Source organism: Parasteatoda tepidariorum, chromosome 6 (assembly GCF_043381705.1).
Source record: "Parasteatoda tepidariorum isolate YZ-2023 chromosome 6, CAS_Ptep_4.0, whole genome shotgun sequence".
NCBI lineage: Eukaryota > Metazoa > Arthropoda > Arachnida > Araneae > Theridiidae > Parasteatoda > Parasteatoda tepidariorum.
In genome coordinates this window covers 71615623-71638685 of record NC_092209.1, presented here as the reverse complement: position 1 = coordinate 71638685, position 23063 = coordinate 71615623, and the positions used below count along the sequence as shown (strand labels likewise).

Below are 23063 nucleotides of genomic sequence, written 5' to 3'. Positions count from 1 at the left end.
TTAAACAATAAAAACTGTGGTTTTATAAGTCACTAAATGGGATGTTGACCAACCCAAACTATTGTGTGAAAAATTCAAATTGATCTCTCATATACAATTAAAACGATTTAATTTAAATATAAACACTCATAATGTAATAAGCTTACACCAAACTCTTGCTCACTTACCGCAAAAACGAAAATTATTTTCACTTCCTAAAACACCAATATTGGCGAGCTTTGAACGAAGCCAGCAAATTGCTTACAATCAAGAATGAGTTGGCGTGAGTTAGTGGAGGTCTTAGACGCTGCTATACATCAACAAAAAATAAAGTTTCCCGCTAAAATATGTACGTGTGTTTTAAGTTGTATAAATAAAGCTAATTATATTTTAATTTCAAAATATCAGTAAACTGTATTGTGTGTTGACGCATAATTCCTTTCCGTTTTGTAAAGCCTTTTTTTTATTTTCTTTATATTCTCCCTATACTACGTGTATGTTTGCTTTATGGACTAATTATATTCTAAGAATTAATATTTAAATGCATATATGCATTGTTAATTGATATTTCTTACTTTTCACTTTATCGTAAAAAGGAATTTACTATCTCTTATGTTTATCTTATGTAATTATAAATTTTGTGCTACACCAAATGGTGTAAAACAACATTCTCGGTGTAGTGAAACACTTAGTGCAACACCACATTGGTGTGAAGTAGTTGCAAAAGAATAAAAATTTAAAAAAAAAAAAAAATTTAAAATTAAAAGTTACGGTGGGCTTATATTATTTTTACAGTTTATTATAGACCGAGCTTCTTTTTTGTTTATACATTATTTAGAAATAATTAGTTCCGAAAATTTCAATGCTTAAAGATTTCATAAACATACGTTATTTTTGTCTTATTTATTACTGATATAAAATGTCTGAAAACAGTAAAATCAGCCAATTGACCTTCATTTCATGCGTAAATTATAATGTTTCTGCCACACGAAAAAAATCTATTTTTGAAAATTAATATAAAAGGGTACTTAAGATATCTGGCTAGCATATCTGACAGCCTTCGTGATTCTACTTGGCTCCCCAGCCTGACGACGTGATGGGCGTTTATTTTTTTACCATCTGAAGCAAAATGATACACTCTCAATTATTGTTCACTGTTATGATAAACGCTGAAAGAACCATTCAACCATTAATGTAATTCACTTGACAGTGAATGACGCGTTAATACGGCGATGTAATTAAGCTAAATAGCTTGCTTTTATAGTGAAAAAGAAAAAGAAGTTGTTGTGTGATGTGGGAAAACGTTTCAAAATTTTCTTATTACATATATAAGGCTTCACTCTATGAAGAACATGATCTACAATTGAGATTATAAAACACCAGGGCTAATTGTGCTCCGGGAAAAATCCGGATTTCTGGATATTTCGCTAACTGTGATCCGGAAGTTTCCGGAGATCGATGGTTCAGATATTTCAAAAAAATCATTGATCACAAAAGTTTTCGAAAATCAAATTTTCAAAGGTGGAACTTAAAAACGCAGTTTATTATATTTGTTTGTAAGGAGAGCTACTTTATAAGCTCATATTCAAGATTAGTATTCATTTTTTATCAATAAATAGTTATTATAATCATAAACTCAAGAAGGAAAGACATAATTGTAAATTTCAATTACTTCTCCAAGTCATCATAGGTATGTATAAAATTTTAAATATATTTTAAGTAAACTGAGAAATATTGAGAAAAAGGAAAAAACCTTGTTTAATTTTTTTCTAATTTTTCGATTTAAACTTTTTTTTTTTTTACTCAAAAAGTTTTCCGGAATTTTGACTTGGGCTCACAATCACCCCTGTAAAACAAAAAGGCTCGTTTGCAGGCAGCATTAAAAAAATTATAAGAAAATTTTAAAAAGTTTTGACATCATTTCAAAAACATTTCATAGTAATGAAATTAAAAATAATAATTTACGCTAGTGGGCTGCGCCCCCTGCTCGCTAACGCTCGCCACCCCCAAAAATTGCTACGCAATCTTATATGGTTTGCTTCGCAGACCAAGCTCGCTAGCCACTAACTTAGGTACATTACAAATGCACAAAATTCTAAGAATTCAAAACAATCATTCAAATCCATATAAAAACTTTTTTTTAAAAAAAATGACATCTTTTTAGTAAATACTAAGTCATTGAAGTAAATTTGAATTCAAATAAATGACATGTAATTCGCTAAACCTATTAGAAATGTGCTATAGTATAATTCGTGATGTAAATCAAAAATCGTCAAATAAATTCGTAATATATAAATTCGTGAAAAAAAAAATGCTTTCGACAAAATACTAAAATAGAGATGTATCGACAAAGACTATTCACTTCCGCCTAGCTTAATAGTATGAGATTGCCGCAGCTGATGCTCTCTGGTTATTTAAGTTTCCGTTTTTAAAAGCGCTATGTGTGGAGCCACCTCAACTAGATTTGGCATGTGAAATTTTTAGCGGCAATCATTGGTCGATTTACCGTGTAAGAGAAATAGTAACGTAAACAAAACAAAGCAAACGTTGCCACCGGCGGAAAAGAACTACAGCCAAAATTTGGGAGCCACGTAAAAGAATTATATATAATAGATAGATTAATGTTACTGAATGTGGTGTAGCTAATGTACACATTTAGTGTAAAAGAACATCACTACACCAGGAACCACCCTCGGTTTTGGTGTAGTGGAACACTTAGTAACCACCATTATTAATGTTCAAATTTTTTTTTACAGAGTTGAGCAAAGAAACAGAAACTTCTGAAAAGCTTGAGAANTATTTCACACTTTAAAATTTACAACGAAGGGACTCAGAGGAATAGGTAAGGACCAGTTTTCGCAACGATATCGGGATTAAAAAATACAAAACGACATTCATATCTAGTGTAAGGCTTACTTATGCGTGCCTGCTGGAAGGTTAAACAAAATATATATAATGATTTTTTTTAAAAAAATTATTTATATTCCTAAATAGAAGATCGAGAAAAATTGAAAAATTTTTAAGCCACCTAATGATTGAAATTTCTAATGTTAAAAAAAAAAAAAAAAAAAAAAAAAAAAAAAAAAAAAAAAAAAAANAAAAAAAAAAAAAAAAAAAAAAACTTAAACAGAATGATATATTTGTGTCAATGGTAAAACTTCTTTAGTTCAAAAACTATGGTAGGAAAAGTTGATATGTCTCTACTGTTTTATTCATATGAATGCTGATTTTCTTGTTCCAGTAATTTCCCCTCCTTTATTCCGGAAGGGAAAATATTTAAGCCTTGATTTGCCTACTTTGGCTACCTTCACTTCCTTGGCTACTGTAGTTTTATATTATGTTGCTTTCAATCTTTCTTTACTTTTCCATTTTTTCATTGACATTATTGCACTTCTTTTTTTAAAAACATTTTGTTTTGTATTTTTAATTGATCTTGATAACCGGTATTTGCCCTGAGATCTCGAAATGTGTCGACTTTTTCTCTTTTATTTTTTAATCAAAAAAAAAATTTTCTGATGAAAAACATTTATGTTTGTTTTCATTTTAACTATCAAAGGAACTCCTACCTTGACTAATAAAGCAAGAAAGTAAATGAGAATTAATAAGAATTACACTTCTTTTTTTAAATATATTTTGTATTATAGTTTTAATTGGTCTTGATAGCGAGTATTTGTTTTGAGATCTCGAAATGTGTCAACTTTTTCTCTTGTTTTTTAATCAAAGGAAATTTTCTGAAGAAAAACAATTATGCTTGTTTCCATTTTAACTATCAAAAGAACTCCTACGTTGACTAATAAAGCAAGGAAGCAAATAATAACACACAATAAAAGAACTGTGTGAAAAGATGTATCAATTCATAAATAGAAAAAGTAATTTTTATTCAAAAACATGTCATGAATAGGCTTAAAATCTTTTTGTCATGTTTCCTACAAATATATTTTCTGCATCTAAGTTTCCTAAATTTACGAAAATATCTCTAGAAACCTTCTTTATCAAATTCTGTAACTGCAGTGATTAAAGATATAAATTAGTTGTATAAAAGTAAATTTTCCTCTTGAAAATTCAGCTGAACAACACAATTGAATACATACAAGTAACGTCATCCTTGGAAAATCACAGCCTTTATCAATTCAGAAGCCAATCAGGTTCAAAACAAATGCCTGACGTCACTTACAGGTAACCAATTAAATCTGATTTAAATCATATGATTAGGCATAATCACTTCTTCTTGAGTTACAAATACCAAAGTTATAATTGATTTAATGAATTAATAATTAGAATCATTCATAATTGATTTTAACATTTTAAAATTGTTTGCTTGTTTTGGCTGTAAAGCAAGTTTATGAGGAGAGATAAATTTCTTATCTATTGGGGTGAGATAATTTCAGGAACTTGAATGGCATCCAAAATTCATATCAAAATAAGCATTGTGCTATGAACACCATGGACGAAAATACATTCTTAGAATATGTTTCTAATTCTTTCGTCACCCAATTTAACCTATGAAGAGTCCTTTTAATACATAGTTCTAATGTTTACATTGTGTTAATATGTATATTTACTTAATACTTGATGTTTTCGAATATTTTTTTGCTTTTATTTTATTCTTTAAAATATATTTCCTGCAATTTCGATACCAAATTTTAATTTTTAAGTTTTGTATTTTTCATATCTCGCCAAACTTTACCAAAACACTGCTTTAAAAAGTTAGCATTTTTATTGAAAAATATTTTAAAAATATTTAAAGCTTTAAAAATTAATATCTGGTTTCTGAATTCTACAAAATCTACTTTTAAGGAATAAAGTGAGACAAGGTAAGACCAAAAATATTCAAAGTACTGGGTAAAGAAGAAATTTTTATTCATATAGTTCTCCAAAGGTTAGAATGGGAAACGTGGAACGTATAATCCGACACACTGTAACAAAAAACATTTCTCAGAATTGACCAAAAATGCGTAAAAATCAGCTTCGAAACAAAAAGTAATCGAATTTGAAATCCCATGTATTCAAAATTGAAATAGCATATATTTATTTTAGAGCAAAATGCGTAGGAAGAAATGTGTGCGATAGATTTTCGTTGGCTGCCGGCAGGATTCAAACAAAGGAACTCCGTGTTCCTTGTAGAATGCTCTAACCATCTTAGTTGTACACCCCAGTCCATGGATAGTTAGGAAGCTATATACAGTGACTGACACTTCATGACATACTAATTTCCAGTTTCAGTGGTACAAATGGTTACAATTTGGAAAATATGGTCCTAAGAGCTTGATCAAGTGATTGGTAATCTTAATTTCACTTTTTACTCAGATCAATAGATCTTAACTTTTAAGTAATCGGGATGCATGTCATCATGTGTTGGAGACCTCTCTATATAACGCTTCCAACTTCTCTCTAGATTAAGGTGTACAATTATGATGGTTAGAGCATACTACTACCAACCCGGAGGTCCTTGGTTCGAATCCTGCCGGCAGCCAGCGAACTCTTCTCTCACACATTTCGCCTTTCACTTGCATTTTTCTGAAAAATGGTCCCACAGTGGACTGATCGTTACGACACGGTTCCCAGCAGATCACCGAAGTCAAGCATCACTGGCTGCTGTCAGTGTGCAGATGGATGACATCTTTGATTAGTCTGCGTAGGGACCGAGGATGTGCGGTATTGGTCATCGTTAAACTGTGCTACCGAAAAGTGCTCGACTTTGCGTGCAGGTCGTCGGGCTACCGAACCAGAGGTGCTATCCCCTCATCAGAGGATCAAAATTGTGATGGATGTATTTGGATCATCCTCAGGGATGCTTCCCATACCGTCGCCAATAGCCCATTGTGCAGCTCTAGTGCAATGTAAATGAACTACAACTACAACATTTGCTGGAAAATGAGTGTATGCTGTTTCAATTTTGTGGTTGGGTTTTCAAATTTAATAATTATTTGTTTTAGAGATATTTTGACAAAAACTTGTTCAGATTTGAGAAATCCTCTCTTACAGTGCACCTTTAAGTTTTGATTAGGGCCTTTTTGATTTAGATTAGAGCCAGAGAGCTATTTCACACTTTAAAATTTACAACATCGTAGAGAATTAAGATAGCGCCAACGTGGAAAATTATCACAAAATAAAATGAAACCTAAAAATCAAATGATATTTTTAAAAATATATTTATATTTATAAGTGCCGTAAGCGACGAAGCAATCAATTATTTTTATCACGAGTGGAGTGGAAGTGAAGGGGGAGGGGGTGGCTGTTATAAAGCCCATCAGATTTTCTCGGGCTTTCATGGAAATTGCGCTTCCTTTGTCCAACATTATTAATGCTCGCTATGTTAGCCATCCCAGCCGTCAATTCCCATCCACGCTTGTATTATAAATCCCTGCTTTGCTCTCTCTCTTCATGAAGTTAAATTACGCGAGGTCCTTCTTTTCCGTGCACGCGCATAATAAATACATGATTACGGGTTGTAATCCAGTCTTGCCTCCTCACTGAAATAAAAGAGTTTTCGGCTGTTATTTTTCAGGTTTCACTAATAATTCAACCGAGAGGAAATAATAATATATTTTCTTCTTTTCTTTTCCTCTTCTTTTCATTCCATAGCATTTTCAAATTTCACCTGATACTTAAGATTTTTAACTTAAAATTAAGGAATTATTATTTTATCTTAAAAAATTCTATTTACTGTATTTTTCACTTTAGGTATTTGATTTAATATGTGATTTATTCTATAATTAGTAATTTAGTTTTTTTATATAATTAAACTGATAAACGCACTTACTCCCATTCTCTGTTTTACTCATTCCCAATCGAAGCATTAACGTGAAGAATGCTTTTCTAAAAAAAGTAGTACTCAAATTGAATATTTACTAGTGTTAGCTACCACTGTGTTTTCTTAAAGAAATCATGTTTATGTGATTTTAAAAAAAATTAATGTAATTAGGTAAACAGTAACTTCTTTTTTTCTCGAAATTGAATTCTAAAAATTAAATAATTGATTTATCAGTTTTTAGTTTTTGTTTTAAAAGACATGCTTCCGAAATGGTGGAGTTTCGGTGCTTTATGGATTTCAATATTATTGTCTTAATTCTCAATTTCAATACATATTTTTCGAACCTAATTTTTATAAAATGGTTATGCGAGTTAGTATTAAATTAATGGAAAATTTATTTTAGTCGTCGAACGCATTAACGTTAATTTAGATATAAATACTGAATTTAAAAAGCTTTCATAGAAATTATTCGTCATTTAAGGAATACATTTAATAAAAAATTTTTCGAGTTTCATTCCCGTTGTCGCAATCAATTAAAATAAAAAAAATCAAACAATTTTGCACACACTTATTGAATAAGCCTTTTGTTAGAATTCTTTATTAAAATATGAATAAAATTTTAATGAAGAATTTTAACAAACAAAATTTTGATAAATTATTTTAATAAAGAATTTTAACAAACAAAATTGTAATAAAATATTTTTATGAAAAATTTTATTAAAAAATTTTAAAAATTTTGAGAATTTTCCATTTTTTCAACAAGAAAAATTATGAATTTAAAACTTTATTTTCGGATTAAAAACTATTTTACAACATTACTTTGTAAGTTAGGAAACGTTTGAAGATAGTTTTAAGCATATGTCTGGAAAACAACGGATCAATTACTTAAATCTACCTTTTACAGCGAAAGGTTTACACTTTAAGTACATTTTGCACTTAATAATCACTTGTTATATGTGAAAAAAATGTTTCACACGTCTTTTTTAATTATTTTTTTTTAATTTTTAAAGAGGCCAAAGATTGAGAGAGGATTTTTAAAGAGGTTGTATGCCAAATTTCATTTCGTTAGGTTAAAGTAACACTTAGTGTGCATTTTCTTCATAGATATTTTATTAGTTGTTGGTAGAATTGAAAGTCAAATCTGAAAGATAATTTTTTTACAATCTCCTTGTTTACTTTTTACAGAAAATGTGTACATAGTGTGTACATAGTGTATATTTACAAACTTTGGATTTTAATTTTTTTTTTTTGACTGTTTGCTGTTTGTTATATATTTTATCCTCTACCAGAAGATTCTTTTATATTTCTTAATTTTATTTCTGGAAGGCAACATCATACAAAAGTCTGCGATTTTAATAGTTTTTGTTTTATATATAATCTCACTTAGCACAAATTTGCCTACCAATATGACCTCGATGCATTGAGTTTGAAGTATAATAGTTTTTAAATGATTTAACAGGTGACAGACGAAGAGCAATGAAAAGTATATTATTTATAGTTATAAATATAATATCTGTCATTTCTCCAGCGGACTCTTTCAAGTAGAAAAAAGTCTAGGATTCGATTATAATTACAAAATTAAAATAATTTTTTATTTATCAGAACTAGTTTTTTCTATTGTTTACCTTAAAGATATAGCATCTAAAGACAGAAAGTAATAATCCAGCTGAAATGAATAGTCATCCAGTCAATTGCTTTTGGAAAAAATAAGTCGTTTTTCATAAGGAAGATATTAGCAACTTTTTTTTCGAAAATAATTCTGGCTATAGAAAATTAGTAAGGGTTTTATAAATTTATCGAAATGTAAAGAAATTCCGTCTTTTGAAATTGAATTTGATCCATGGGTTCATTTTTATTAAGACTCTCAAGAAAATTACTTACATTTGTAATATAATAAATATTATTTTCTATTTTTTGTTCCTACTCCGCAAAAATTCTGGTGTAATACCTCTCCAAATTTGGTGTTGAAAGAATCTAAAATTTATGTGAATGATTACATTATAGTAAATTAACACTGAATTAAATGTTCACACACATTTTAAAGGGTGTATTTAAATATCAATAATGGGGCCATAATTACACCAAGCTCAGGCATATTTACACCATTCATGATTTTTTTGTCCAAAAATGTCAATTTTGGCAAATGTTTGAAAGTTGTCAAATGACGGAGATAGATATTTTATATAGAGCACGCGAAAGTTTAAGCTTGTTGTCGTCTCGCACGCTGCTTAACATTCCTCAGAAAAAGTTCATTGCTACAAAAGGCATGCATGCTTTTAATTGTGTATTAAAGATAAAGTTGTTTTCATTAGAAGATTTACATAAATCTGTCGTTTACATTAAATGGTCTTATAATATTTAACTTCTGACAGCTTTTTTACTGTTAAACCTAATTCGAATTGTTAACTATAACAAACTATAATTTCATTTCAAGAATCGTTGCATTCTAAATTGATGGTTATAAATTCACAATATATTGTATCGTAAAAATAACATTATTGACTTTTACGTGATCTTATTTTCATGTTTTGTCACAAGCACAAGTTTAAGTGTTACTAAACACTAAAATTGGGGGTGACTGCATTACACCAAAAAAAGTGCGTCACAAAATTTGTGGTACCGACTACACCAAGAGCTATTATTGGTGTTTCATTACTCAATTTTTGGGGTAAAGTTTCTGCCACCATTTTTGATGTTAAGATACAATAAATATTTTTTGCAAGGTAATAAAACTGTAGATTTCATGTAATATTTTCAACGGGATGCGCGTTACTTTGTATTCTAAATGTTTATACTACATAATGCTTGTTTCTGCATGTTAATGCTTATCAACAAAGCAAATATGTTAAATGGAAAGAGTCGTAAGAGAATTAAAAATAAAAGCATGCAGTCAGTAAACTTTACTTAATTTGTTTATTTATGCTTTAAAAGATTTCATATCTTTTGATATCATTGAATGAAACTGTACCCGAATTGGAATGTCCTATTTGAATGCGATGCGAAGTGACGCATAATTTTAACAAAAGATAAATGAAAGATCACGAGAAGTTTAAGCACAACATATCTGATGGATTTGATAATTATGTCAGCTTACATTTACAAAACAAAAGTGGAGTGGAGCTTTAGAAACCTTATTCTATTTAAAATTATTATAAGATTAAGATGATACAACTTTAGCCGATATGATCTGTCAGGATAACATCAAGATTATAAGTGGCATGATTAGAATGACATTTGTCAAAATGATAAAGATTTTGCATTTTTCTAGCTACATCTTCCTACGAATATGTTTTTGTTTTTTTATTTAAATGTTTATAAAAATTTCTTAAGAATTCGGTAGATCTTTGAACTACAAACTCATTTTAATTTTCATTTGTTTTTGTCTTTTCAGCGAGTAGGATATGATCTCTCAACGCGGCGATTTAGAAGAAATATCCTGCCTACAGATTGCATTTGCCCTCCAGGTAAATAAATTAGCATTTATTATCTTTGAAAGGAAATTATGAAGTGAACAAAAAATCATAATAATTTCATTTCTAATTACTTTTGGAGACTCTTTTATATATTCTTGGTCTTTTTTTGACATTAATACTCTTCAAAAACTGGATTAAAAGCTTATTCGCCTTTTTTTTAATCTCAAACTTGTTGTGAATATATTTGATTAATTGAAATACGTTTCTTGTGACACGTTATTTTATCGAAATAAATTGAAATGTCTGTGATGCAATGAGACTTTATAAGCTTCATTGAACTGCTGGTAATCAATTAATTGGCGTTTTGTTTTTTAAAAAAATTCTGTTTCTGCATATAAAATTGCGTAATTTGCATGCGACGTAAAATTTTCTTACCATATAATTAAAAATATTTTTGAGTATTAATGTGTTAAATAATGAAAAAAAATATATAACTTTATGAATAGAGACTCGTTTTGTTCATATTTTGTGGTCTTTTGTAAGTATTCATGACATTTAAAAAATAAATAAATAAATAAAAAACTGTTATTGATTAGTGAGATTAGCATTCTAAGCGATATTCCGTAGTTCGTTTTCGCTTATTTTACTTAAGGGAAAGATGCTATTTTTCCAAACATAATATATAACTGTTTATATAATATATATTGCGTATTTGTTATCTATTTACCATAATTTATTTTATCAATTATCGTTTTTTCGTTAAAACTATTCTAGTTTGTAAAAGTTTGCTCCTAAAAAGCTAGTTTGTCCCCACGCTTGATCCAGAAATTCCCTTGTTTTCTGAGTTAGGTTCAAAATTACAATGCTACGGAGTCCCTACGTAAATTTGCTTCAGCATTTATTGCTATTATTGTTTTAAAAGGGTGAACATTTTAATTTATTATTTTTTTTTCTTAATATTCTTTTCTTAAAAAAATTGCAAAAAAAGTCTACAAATTTTTTTGAATTTTTTCTGAAGACAATAAGTAAAACAGATAATAAATATTTATTTTCCTTTCTTAATATTTTTTTCTAAAAAAAAAATCTAAAAATATTTTTGCAATTTTTCGGTAGACAAATATCAGTAAAATAAATAATAAATATATATTTCTAACTTTATGCAGTTAAGTCTTAAAGTTCATAGCAATTTACAAATAACAGTAAAACAAAACATTCCATTCATAAATCAAATAAGTAATACTATATGTTTTCATGTATTTTTGAAAACCTCTTCCATCATTGCTATTCAAGAGTTAATGGAAAAACCATTAATTTCCAAATAAAAAGAAGGGAAAAAAATTAAACAAAATGCACACATATTTGCCACGTGCTTGATTTAATAAATAATAAAGTTTTGATTCAATTTTGAACAATGGCATGAAAAATTCTGGGGAATGCGAAAGATTTATCAGTTGAGGAAATAATATTGAGAAATCGGAGAACCCCCACCAAAGTAGTTATCGACCATTGTTGAAAAGATATTGACCTGTAACCCAGGACATTTTTTACATCGATTTCACCATTCACTTTCAATCTAATACACTTTTTTTTCTCCTAAAGACAAACATTCTTATGTTCTATTTTTATAACGCTATATGGATCTGTCATTGGCTTTTTTTATATATATTGAATCGGCAAAGGGGGAAACAAGATAGCTTTCTTTACCCTCTGAATGGGGTACAAATAAATCCTTCGTGGTGTTGTGTTCACACATGAGGTGTTATCCTCGTATAAGGTTTCTTATACAGCTGCACTAGGAATATCTGGCATCTATTTGATGTCATCCCATAAGAATTTTTTCCTTTTTTACATTTTTAAATAAACAATTCTGGAAACGTAAAATATTTTTCTTTCAAATTTTCGTTAATAGTGTTCGAATATCCATATCTTTGCTCATTCAGGAGGAAAATAACATCTACAACACCATAATGACCTCGACAATTGTTCAGACTTATCATCACTTCCCGTTGAATGTTTCAATAATGTAGTAAGGATGGGGTATTTGAACTTCTCAGTCGATGATTGACTCGAATTCGGACTTAAAATGGCAACCCGAAGTGCACTTAGACGTTATTTTTCTATTGCATACTAGAAAATTTAAATATTTTCAATGTGGAGTTTTTAAAATTATTTACAACTAAATAGAACTTTTAATTAAAAATGAAATATGAAACACTTTTCTTTAAATCTTCCGAAGTGGAAAAGATGGTAAAATGCATGAAACTAAATACAGATGAAAAAATTAAGGGGTCTTTCGTGTTACTATTTCCGTTTTATTTTCATGCTATTATATATATCCTACTCTCCTAGTAGAATATCCTAGTGTTTTCACCAATTTTCAAGAGTTGTATTTATTTGAGAGTTGTATTAATTCTATATTTATACCAATAAATAGTCAAATTAAGCCACATTTTTTCTTATATTTTTAGTTTAATTCGTGTTTCACGATAGGAATGGTAATGTTAAGAGAAAACTAAGTTTTGAATCTCAATAAAATTTCATTCAATATTGAGGTTATTCACATTTTTCCTCGTAAATCCAACATGTGTGGGGGACTTTTAAAAGTTTGTTCCTTTCTAAAGAAACTTGTTATTATTTGCTCTCGTCTAACCACCTATTGTCCAGAGTATGCCAGAGTTACGCCATCAGAATGGACTTAGCTGAAATATGCAATATGAATCAGAATGATCCAAATCAAATTTATATGTTAAATCTGCTGTATTTAGCTATTTTTCTCTAGCAGAGTCTAATAGGTTTTTTGACGTATTTTCCTCTATGTCAGTAGTTCCCAAAAGATGTAACCACGAAATTTAGGGTTCCGTGACCAAATTACAGGGGTTCCGAAAGTTAGGCTTTTTTTTAAAACCAGGAATAATTATGTTTATATTCAATCAAAAATCCATAATTTATTTAATATTTCAGTTGTTTATGTAAAATTATTCAAGTAAATAACACTGGAAAAAAAATTAACTACATTTAAAAAAAAATTTTAAAAACAATATAGTATTAAATTATGAAAAGGACAAGCATTTATAAAAGCGAACTAAGAATCGAATTCTCATAGAAATTTTCAATTCACAATAAAGTAACTAAATTCAAGAATAAAGTTTACTTCTTACTGATAACTATTTTTAGTATTTATGAAAACTCTTTTTTGAAAATCATAATTAAGTCAGCTTATTTCATTCACTTTTAACATCATATTCATATACCTAGAACAAATTCATATTTTTAAAATCTTTCGTTCTTTACATATAATATTTTCATTATAATCAATAGTCGTGTTTTTAGTAAATTAACAGTTGCTAAAGTTTTTTTAATATAATTACGGGATTCCTCCAGAAGCAGTTCGATTGTTATAGGGTTCTATAACCGAAAAAAATTGGTAACCGCTGCTTTATATCGTCTTACTCCTTTTGCCGCTAATTTCCCTCATAATATATTTTTTTGCAATCTCTTCTTTTACTACTTTTTATGGCTTATGTTATTCACTCATTCATTATATTAAATCATATGATTATTCATAATTCTGATAAAACTTTTACTATTCCCAGTTGGAAACCGCTGCTTTACGTCATCTTAATTCTTTTTACCACCAAAGTTTGATGCGCCGCTACTCTAATTTCCCTCATAATACATTTTTTGGAATATCTTCTCATACTATTTTGAATGACGTATGTTATTTACTCATTCCTTATATTAAAACATATTATTATTTAAAATTATGATAAAACTTTTACAATTCCCAGTACTGTAAAGGGCTTTAAAGGCTGAATTAGTTATATCATTATTTTATCTAGTTATTATTAGGTTTGTTTGGAAAGTATTTTCGTTTTTTTCCCAGCAGAGGACTTATTTGTATTCCTTCATTGACAACTTCACACTTTAGTTGCATAATCATAATATATTTTGGCAGTTCATATAACAAGACTTTGATTAATTCTACGTGTTTTTGGTTGGTGCACTTTCAAATATATAAAGTGAAAAGTTGCATTTTAGCCATATTTTACTTTCAGCTATCTATAGGGTAAAACTGTTCAAGCCAGAAATAAACTATCCAATGTGTATGAAGAAGGAGTATTGACAGAAAATCAGTGCCGAAACTTATTTACAAAATTTCAATCCTGCAATTTTGATGGTGAAAATGAAAATCCTACTCCTGAAGGACCATTTAAAGCTTACGAAGACACAATAAAGCAGTTAATTGATGCAAGCCAGAGAATAACAACACATGAGATCACTTAGAGATTAAATTTATCGAATTCGACAGTTCATGATCATTTGAAAAGTCTAGGGTTTAATCTCATAAGTCGACATATAGATTTCTCTTGTTCTTACGGAAAGAAATTTGTGCCGTTTCATTGACGTCTATGATTTACTTCTCAAAGGTCAAGAAAATTATCCATTTTTGAAGCGTATCACAATTGTCTGCAACAATATTCCAGCTTCTAAATATCATTTTAGGTAGTGAAACCATTAAGAATCACTTGAACAGTTTTTTTGCCAGCAAAGAGTAAAAGTTTTATAAATGTGGAATCATATCATGCTACTGTTAGAACGATGGCAAAAAGTATTTAACCGAATGGACAATATATAATTCAACAAAATATTTATTCACTATAAAAGAAATTCCATATTTCCATTAAAAAAATTTATAAAATTGCTTTCCGAAGAACCTAATACTATATCAATAAAATTCTTAGTATAAATTGATGGTGGTAAAAAATCGCACATAGAGATTTAGTAATTCCTTTTTATTTAACTCAACTGCTAAAAGGAAATAAAACAATCTATTTATCGTCGATTTAAGTTTAGATTAATCAAATTTATTGAAACTTAGTTACAAACCAACTGTTAGTCAAACACCTGGCAACTCTCCAACAACTTCTTTCGGTTCATAGTAGGAAATATGAATTTGTAAAATTTAAGCTTGAAAGAAAATTCTCCAGGTGTAACGTTTAATTTATATGACTATTATTTTTAAAAGAGACATTTCACGGCAAATAATTATAAATAATTCAGTATTAAATTATAATTATTAAAAAAATGTTTATCTAATAATAAGTGTATAATTATCCTATAAATAGAAGTATTTTAAAATGCTTTATAAATGTATCTTAAATATTTTTAATTGCAGCGATATTTTGAAAAATAAATTTATCTCAAAGAAGTATTTTATTAAAGTTTGCAAAAATTATTTTTACTTTTGTGTTGAACATTAAATCATATTTGAGATTCATTTATATGCAATTTTATTACTATATATTCATCTATTATAATTGAAGGCATCTTTTTGATTTTTCCATTAATATGTTTTTTTTGTATTTACAAAAATTTAACTTATTTAATAATTTTGTCACCGTCTTGAAAAACCCTTTCTCTTAAGAGAAGATTAGTCTTTTTGCCATCATTTTTTGTCCGTGGTAAGTCGGTAGGGGTTGCTTTCCCACGTGGTCACTGAGCCATTCGTGATGAACTACATCCGTCATTTCCCTTCATCCTTTTACAGAACTTCTACTCGTTACAGTTTTGGAACCCTTTTAAAAATATCAAAATTGTAGCTTTAATTTTTATTGGAGCATTTTCTTTTTCTTTGGAGAAAGAATGCAATCAAACAATATGTTAGTTTTTAGACTATTATACGTATCTCTAAAACCATCGCCACTTAATAAAAACGATAAGTAAGTGAAAGTAATTTATATTTTGTTACAATGCATAATATTCAATAATAAAAGAATTATTTAAAAAAAAAACTTTTCCAAAAAGTTTAAAATAAATATTTTTGAAATTTTTTTTTATATACTATTAAAATGTTAGCGAAAGTAATTGAAACCTATGAGATTAAAATCTAATTAAAAGTCATGATAATTTAAAACACTCTTTAAAAAATTTAAAATATTAAAAGTTAAAATTTTTAAGCTTTTTTTCGGAAACCAAAAAATACATTCAAGTTACAGTTAAAAATTCAAAAATAACATATTTCGAATATTTGCAGTTATTTTTCGAAATTCTTCAAGCAATTTTTAACTGCTGCAAAATTATACAATATATAAAATTACTTTATCGACTGCTATTGGAGCTGAGCTATGAAATTTCAGAATCGATATTAACTGAAATAAAATCTTTGCTATTTAATTTACATGGCTTAAAATTTCATAATTTAAAGGACTACTATAAATTTTGTTAATAATATTGGTTAAAGGTAGTGATATTTGTTAAAGGAATACTATAATAAGTTTTATAATTTTATTATTTACACTGCTTACGAAAAAAAAGTTGCAATAATAATTTAGCCACAGTTTTAATAAAATGAATGTTTCAGTAACGCTTACATTAATTTGGTTATATTAACACCATGCTGTTATTTATGCTTTTTAAGAAAAATTTACGGATATACTTTTTAAGAAAGATTTGGTCACTGTGGTATTAAGGTAAACAATAAATAATTTCGAAATAAAATATTAAAAAATGTCTTCTATTATAGACAAATTGCATTTTGAGAGTTTTGTTATTTGATATTTTAAGGAAAACAAACAAACAAAAAAATTGTGCTCATATATTATTTATAACTATTTTTTACTCTTTAGAGTTTATTACAGAATAATTTTACAGTTATTTTGCAGTTAATTGCAATTATTTAATTTCATTTATAGCTAACTGGCGTAATATTTCAAAAACTTCATTCAAGCAGAAAAAATGTACCAAAGTTTGAATCCCTATTTTATTGAACAATTTTGAAATGTATTATAATGGAATAATTTATTATTTTGCATTTTTACTTTGGGTTTATGAATTCTTCATTATATTCCCTCATTTAATGATACCTGACTGCTCTTTACAAACTTATTTAAATTCATTATTTTAATCTAGAAATATATCCAATAGATTTTCTTAGTAATTTATATTTTTAGTAGAATTTTCGACAAAAATGCTGGCTATTCATTTTAGCTTATATTATAAACTCAATTTGGTTTTTAAATCTTTATGATGAAATTATTTCAATTTCGCTGAATAGAAACGATTTGAACGTAATCATGAGTGGCATATAATTTGATGCTAACTGATAACAATGATGATAACTTGATAACAATGTTTTAAGGTACACAAACAATTATTAGTTTATCATTTCATAAATTTAAAATAAATACAAAAACCATACTGTTTGCCGTTTTTTTTTTCACTTTTGACGGACTTTTAATTTTTACTTGCGTATTTTTAAACTAACAAACAAGCTGTATCGTGTGAGTAATATTACTTGCTTCATATAAACCTTAATTTAAATTTTACCTTAATCACAGAAATAAATTAGTTCATTTTAAGAAATAAAAAATAATTTTCAAAATTATCCAAATTTTACCAGATATTAGGAGCTTTAAGCAATATGTTTAGTATCATTAGCCTTTAATTTCATCTGTATATGTAAAGCAAAAATGAGTGGCCAAGAACTTCGTACAAACATGATACTATAAAAAAAATATTTTTCATTCATTTTTTGTTAATAATAAAATTTTCTAGAATTAATTAATTACAGATGGATGTAAACTGTTTAAATTGAAACATTATTTAGAAATAAAAGTTCACTTCAAAGCGCCAAATCTCTTAATTAATCAATTATTACAAACAATTAATGATGTTGCCTCTTTATCGAATGTTGATAAATTTTTATCGATATATTATGAAGTCTTAAATAAAGATAACTTTTTCAATCTCAAATTTCTGTTGTATTTTCATATTTAGTTTCAAAGCTAGTTTAAGTGCCTATTATTCTTAAGTATTTTCTATAAATGTGTTTTAAGATACGCAATTAATAAATTCTATCAATGGTAACATTTTAAAGTTTCACTAATAAACGCGATGGAATCAAACAAAATTAACCAATTAAATAATTTTACTATTTAGGATATAAAACTAATATGTAAAACTGAAATGAATTTCGAATCGAAAAACGACTACTTATTCAAAACTATCAGTATTCACACTGTAGCAATTCCAATCACCGATTTAGCAGAACTGTAGTAAACAGTTCATTAGCTATATATATGTCAATACTTGATAGTCAAAAGTTTAACAAGATATTGATTGGTCTTGTAAAAGTTTATACGAAAGAAATCAGAAAAGTTCAAAGAAAAAGCTGAAAAAATTATTTTTATAAAAATGCGTTTCTTTTTAAACCTTTGCAAAAGTAGAAGCAGTTTTGTATTTGAGTATGTTTCGCTGTGAAAACCGTAAAATCAAAATTCTCTTCGTTATTGAGGACAATGTTTCGTGAAATTTTTTCTACTGAAAACTAATTTACTATCTCCACTTGTTTTAAAAAATTAATTTAATCAAAAGCTTTCGGTTCACTATAACATATCGATGGCACAACTGATTACGTTTTACAGCACATAAGGAGTGAAAGAAACACCCAATCAATACCAAAGCCAACTCGAGAATTCTGCTTTTTAAGCACGCGCACTAGTCTCAGCACCATCCCGTCTTGCGGTACAAACGCTTTTAAAATAAAATACAAATTATTAGAGAGCACGCAGAAGGCACAATGTTGGCACACAATCATTTTGAAATTCATTTTTTGTCAAAAATCACACATCAAAATCACACAATCATTTTGAAATTTGTGAGATCGAAAATAGCGAATTACAGAGTAAGGATTACTATAGCGTCAATAAGAATAATTTTATATTTTGGTTTACTATGCAGGTAAGTTGAGCAAATTATAACGTCCTGTGTTTTTACATTCATCGATATTAATAGACTAGATGCTATAATCTCCGGTTCATAATAAGGAAGTTAACGGCAGACGGGATAAACGACTCGTCGCTGCAACCGTTATCTTTTAGAGCCTCGCCCCTAATAGCCCTATAAAACCGTCTCCTTTATCATTATTAGACGTTCTGTCATTGGATTGGGGATAGCGGAATGATATTTCTGTAAGGTATCAAAGCAACGTCTTCAGACAAACGATAGCCCTGCTGAAATGGTCCTGCATCTATTATTGTTAGGATGTGAATAAGCCATTGAATTTGTCAGAGAAGTATATTATGAGATTACTCGAAAAATATACAATCGTGTCTCAAGTTAACAATTCCGGCTAAACAATAAATCCCAATATATGGTTTAAATGGATAAATGACGAGGTAAATACTTATACGAAGTTTTAACTCTCATAGATTGTATTTTAATGGAACTAATACAATATAGAAAGCAGACAAGAGTAGAATATTGATCGCAAGATGTTTCACAAAGTAAATATATTATTTACTTTGTAGCCGTATTAAAGAATTTTCATCAGGATCTTTAAAATTCATTTTGAGACAGTTTTTGAAGTAATTTTGTGAACTAAACTATAGGTTCCGTAGAATATTGTGATATTACTCGAAAAATATACAATCGTGTCTCACGCTAACAATTCCGGCTGAACAATAAATCCCAATATATGGTTTAAATGGATAAATGATGATGTAAATACTTGTAGGAAGTTTTAATCCTCATTAATTGTATTTTAATGGAACTAAAACAATATAGAATGCAGACAAACGTAGAATATTGATTGCAAGATGTATGGCAAAATAAATATATTATCTACTATGTAGCCATATTGAATAATTCTCATAAATATTATTCTCTTTAGAATTCATTTTGAGACAGTTTTTTGGGGGTAATTTTGTGAACTAAACTATAAATTCCGACGCTAAATGAGGTCATAATGTGGAATATTCGGAACACTAGGAAACACACGTGACAAGCTATTTTCTGAACAGTAAAAGAAATGTGAAAAAAATAATAATAGTTGACGATATTTTTTGGTCTTTACGAAATGAAACTTTAAAATTCTCATTTTTAATTCCTTTCTTTTCTACTTTTTGATGGGAAAATGGACTCATAGAAAATAAATTTTAAGTTTCTTTGATGTTGGCAACTGTTTAAAGAAATTCTTTTTTAAGAAAAAAAAAACATTGACTTCGATATCTAAAAAAAAACCTTTTCAAACTTTAATCCTCTCCGTTTTTACTGTAAGTATGAAAATTTGATTTCCAAAATTAAAATTGAGACAGATTTTTTTAACAAAAAATTAATTTGAATAAAAAATTAAATCCAAATTAAATTTAGGAAAAATTATAACTAGTAAATTTAAATTTAAAAAAATACTACTTAGATAAAAACTAGAAATTTAAAAAAAAATTCCTAGTCCAAAAACCTTTTCTAAATCAGTTGAGTGCAGTATGTGAAATATGATATTTCGCACAGTAAAAACAATTATTCACAAAATGTATTCTAAATTTTTCTAAATTTGCAGTCTTAATAGATATAAAGTATTCTAGTTATCAAATCAGTAATCAGAAGTAAATTAAATCAGAATAGATTTAGAAGACCTACAGAGCTGAAAAAATATAAATAAATAAAAAATAAATTAGTTTTCAATGTTTTTTCAAGGTTATTTGCATAAATAAAGGACTCTTACATATTCGATTAAGCCATCCACTAGAAAATTTACGTAAGTAACATTTATTTTCTAAAGTAGCATTATGTAAAAAATTAGATATCAAATATATTCCCTTCATAAATTACCATTATAAAATGAATCTTAAGCTAAATTATTTCAGATCAGCTATAAGTTTTGTTTTTCCATAATAGAATTTCAAACATATTCCCATTTCTTACTAATGTTGTTCATCAAATATTACTCGAAGTAGATTAAGTTAACTTTATGTTTCGTGACTATTCCTTATTATTTATCCATCTTTCAGTATTACTTGCTGTGAATTTTGAGATAGATAATGTTTCTCATGATTAAGAAATAAAAAAAAACTATCGATAATTCTGTGCAACCTCTGAAAATAAACTATACATTTTTATAGTATGTTTTCTTTTCGATAAATGCCATGGAAACGTATTAAGTAAGTGGTAGGCAAACAATAAAAAAAATACTTGGTTTATCTTCTTTAATTTTAATACATAAAAGATAAATGAGTGAACTTAAATTAAGGAGAAACAATTTATCAATAATAATTCATTAAATTGTTCATTAATCGATAATTTGAACTATTTTAGGAAGATATACACTGTAAAAAATGAATACTCGAAACGAAGGTAAAATGATTGGCATTACCGTTTCTTGGAAATAGATTTGAGGATACGTATGGTTACAATAAGAAAATTAAAATATTCTCTAGTTTGAGGATACGAACTTCATCCAAAATATTGTATTCATTATATAGATTGCACAACTGATTAAGAAATAAAATATAAAATAAAAATGATATGTGTGAATGAATATTTGTCAATCGCCGAAAATCGAACCCTGGAGGTAAACTTGCTTGCACCATTCCGTCATACAGGAAGTAAATGGTTTTAAAGTCAAATAAAAATATTGAAGAACTCCCAGAATGAAAAGAGATAACACATGAGTGAATAAACAGTTTCGTGAAAACATTGAGAATTTGTAGCTCTTTCGTGACTAAATTATTGTCAAAAATAACGAAATAGAGCTGATAGATTGTTAAAAGATCAAAAATGAGAGTTTAATTCCTGATAATAGGAAAGTTTGTCTGAACTATACAACATGCTTCCTCGAGAAATAAACAAGCATTTGAGGTAAACAAGCATTTGAAGGCAGGCTTACGTATATTGGAGTGAGCATATTCAATATTAATACCCCCTGATATGAATAGTTTAAAGGAAATATAAATGCTTAAAAAAACCTGAAAGTTATCTAAACAATTCTGAAAAAAAATTATTTTAATTAATGTCATTTTGTAATTTTCCAGAAAATGTATCACTTTTTTTAATTGGAAAACTTTTTAATGTTCCAGATTTTTTTGACAAAATAATTTTCCCGGAAATAAATTCCGAAGAACGTTCTCCCACTAAGATGATGAAATTTTTTAAATCTGTATTTATATACTTTCACGTTAATTAAAGTTCTTAAAATATTAGTGTTTCCTATTAGTCATAATTTTAAGTTATTAAACATAATGACATATTACATAAAACGAAGTGGCTAACAAATGCTAGGTGGCTAACTTCATTAAGGTAAAATTTCGATAACGTTAAGTTTTAAACAAAACTTTCAGTATGAATATAAGACTTGATATTGACTACGATTCTGGAATCTCTTAGAGGTAAAATATTGCTTTCAATGTAGGCAACCCAGGTTTAAATTTGAGCAATGACTTATTGATTCGTATACACATACAGCCATTGCTCCCTATCCATGCACAAATCATTATGGAACTAAACATCATGAACAAATCATTTAGTAAAGGATTCAAATATTCAATGGTTAAAGTCCAATTCATTGACATTGAGCTAACAATGGAAAGTTTTGTTCTCCGCGTTACACAAATGAGAGTTAGTTTTACTTAAAATGTCCTCTATAGGGGGGGGGGCAGTTACACCCAGTAGTCTTCCTGTCTTCTAATTTGGTTTCGAAATCATAGGAATGTGGAGGGGAATATATTATCGCAAAACAGCTGTCTTATAGAATGTTCATCTACAATAGAAAGTTATCAAAATTAATTATAACGTGAATAAAAACACTACGTTTAGAGACTATTTTTTGCTGCGAATAACTATTAAAAGAACTGAGTAGCATCAAAATTACAATTAATAATATACAGGGCCCAGCTAGAAAGTTCGTAAACACTCTAAACTGCTTTAGCTACAGTTATAAAAGGAATATAAAAGTGTAGTAAAGTGGCTAAGCACTTCAAGGGAGAACTTCCTTACAGCTCCACCAGGTTGTAAACTTCAGAGCTAATATTTTCACTCTAAAATGGTATGATATAAGGAAGAAAAAAAGTAAGTCGAAAATTGCTGAGCATCATTGATGTTTTAAACGTACATTTGTTTGTCCGAAATTTCCTACATGTTTTTGA

General features: G+C 28.1%; 1 protein-coding gene across 50 annotated transcripts in view; it reads left to right on the top strand.

Annotated features, from left to right (window-relative positions):
- LOC107455144 (collagen alpha chain CG42342) overlaps nt 1-23063 on the top strand; it is a 160818-nt gene that overhangs the window by 21243 nt on the left and 116512 nt on the right. For all 50 annotated transcript variants that reach the window (XM_071182525.1, XM_071182547.1, XM_071182534.1 and 47 more), the window contains exon 2: nt 10125-10197. In XM_071182525.1, the coding sequence (XP_071038626.1) occupies nt 10125-10197 (73 nt within the window). The remainder of the gene's footprint in view (nt 1-10124; nt 10198-23063) is intronic.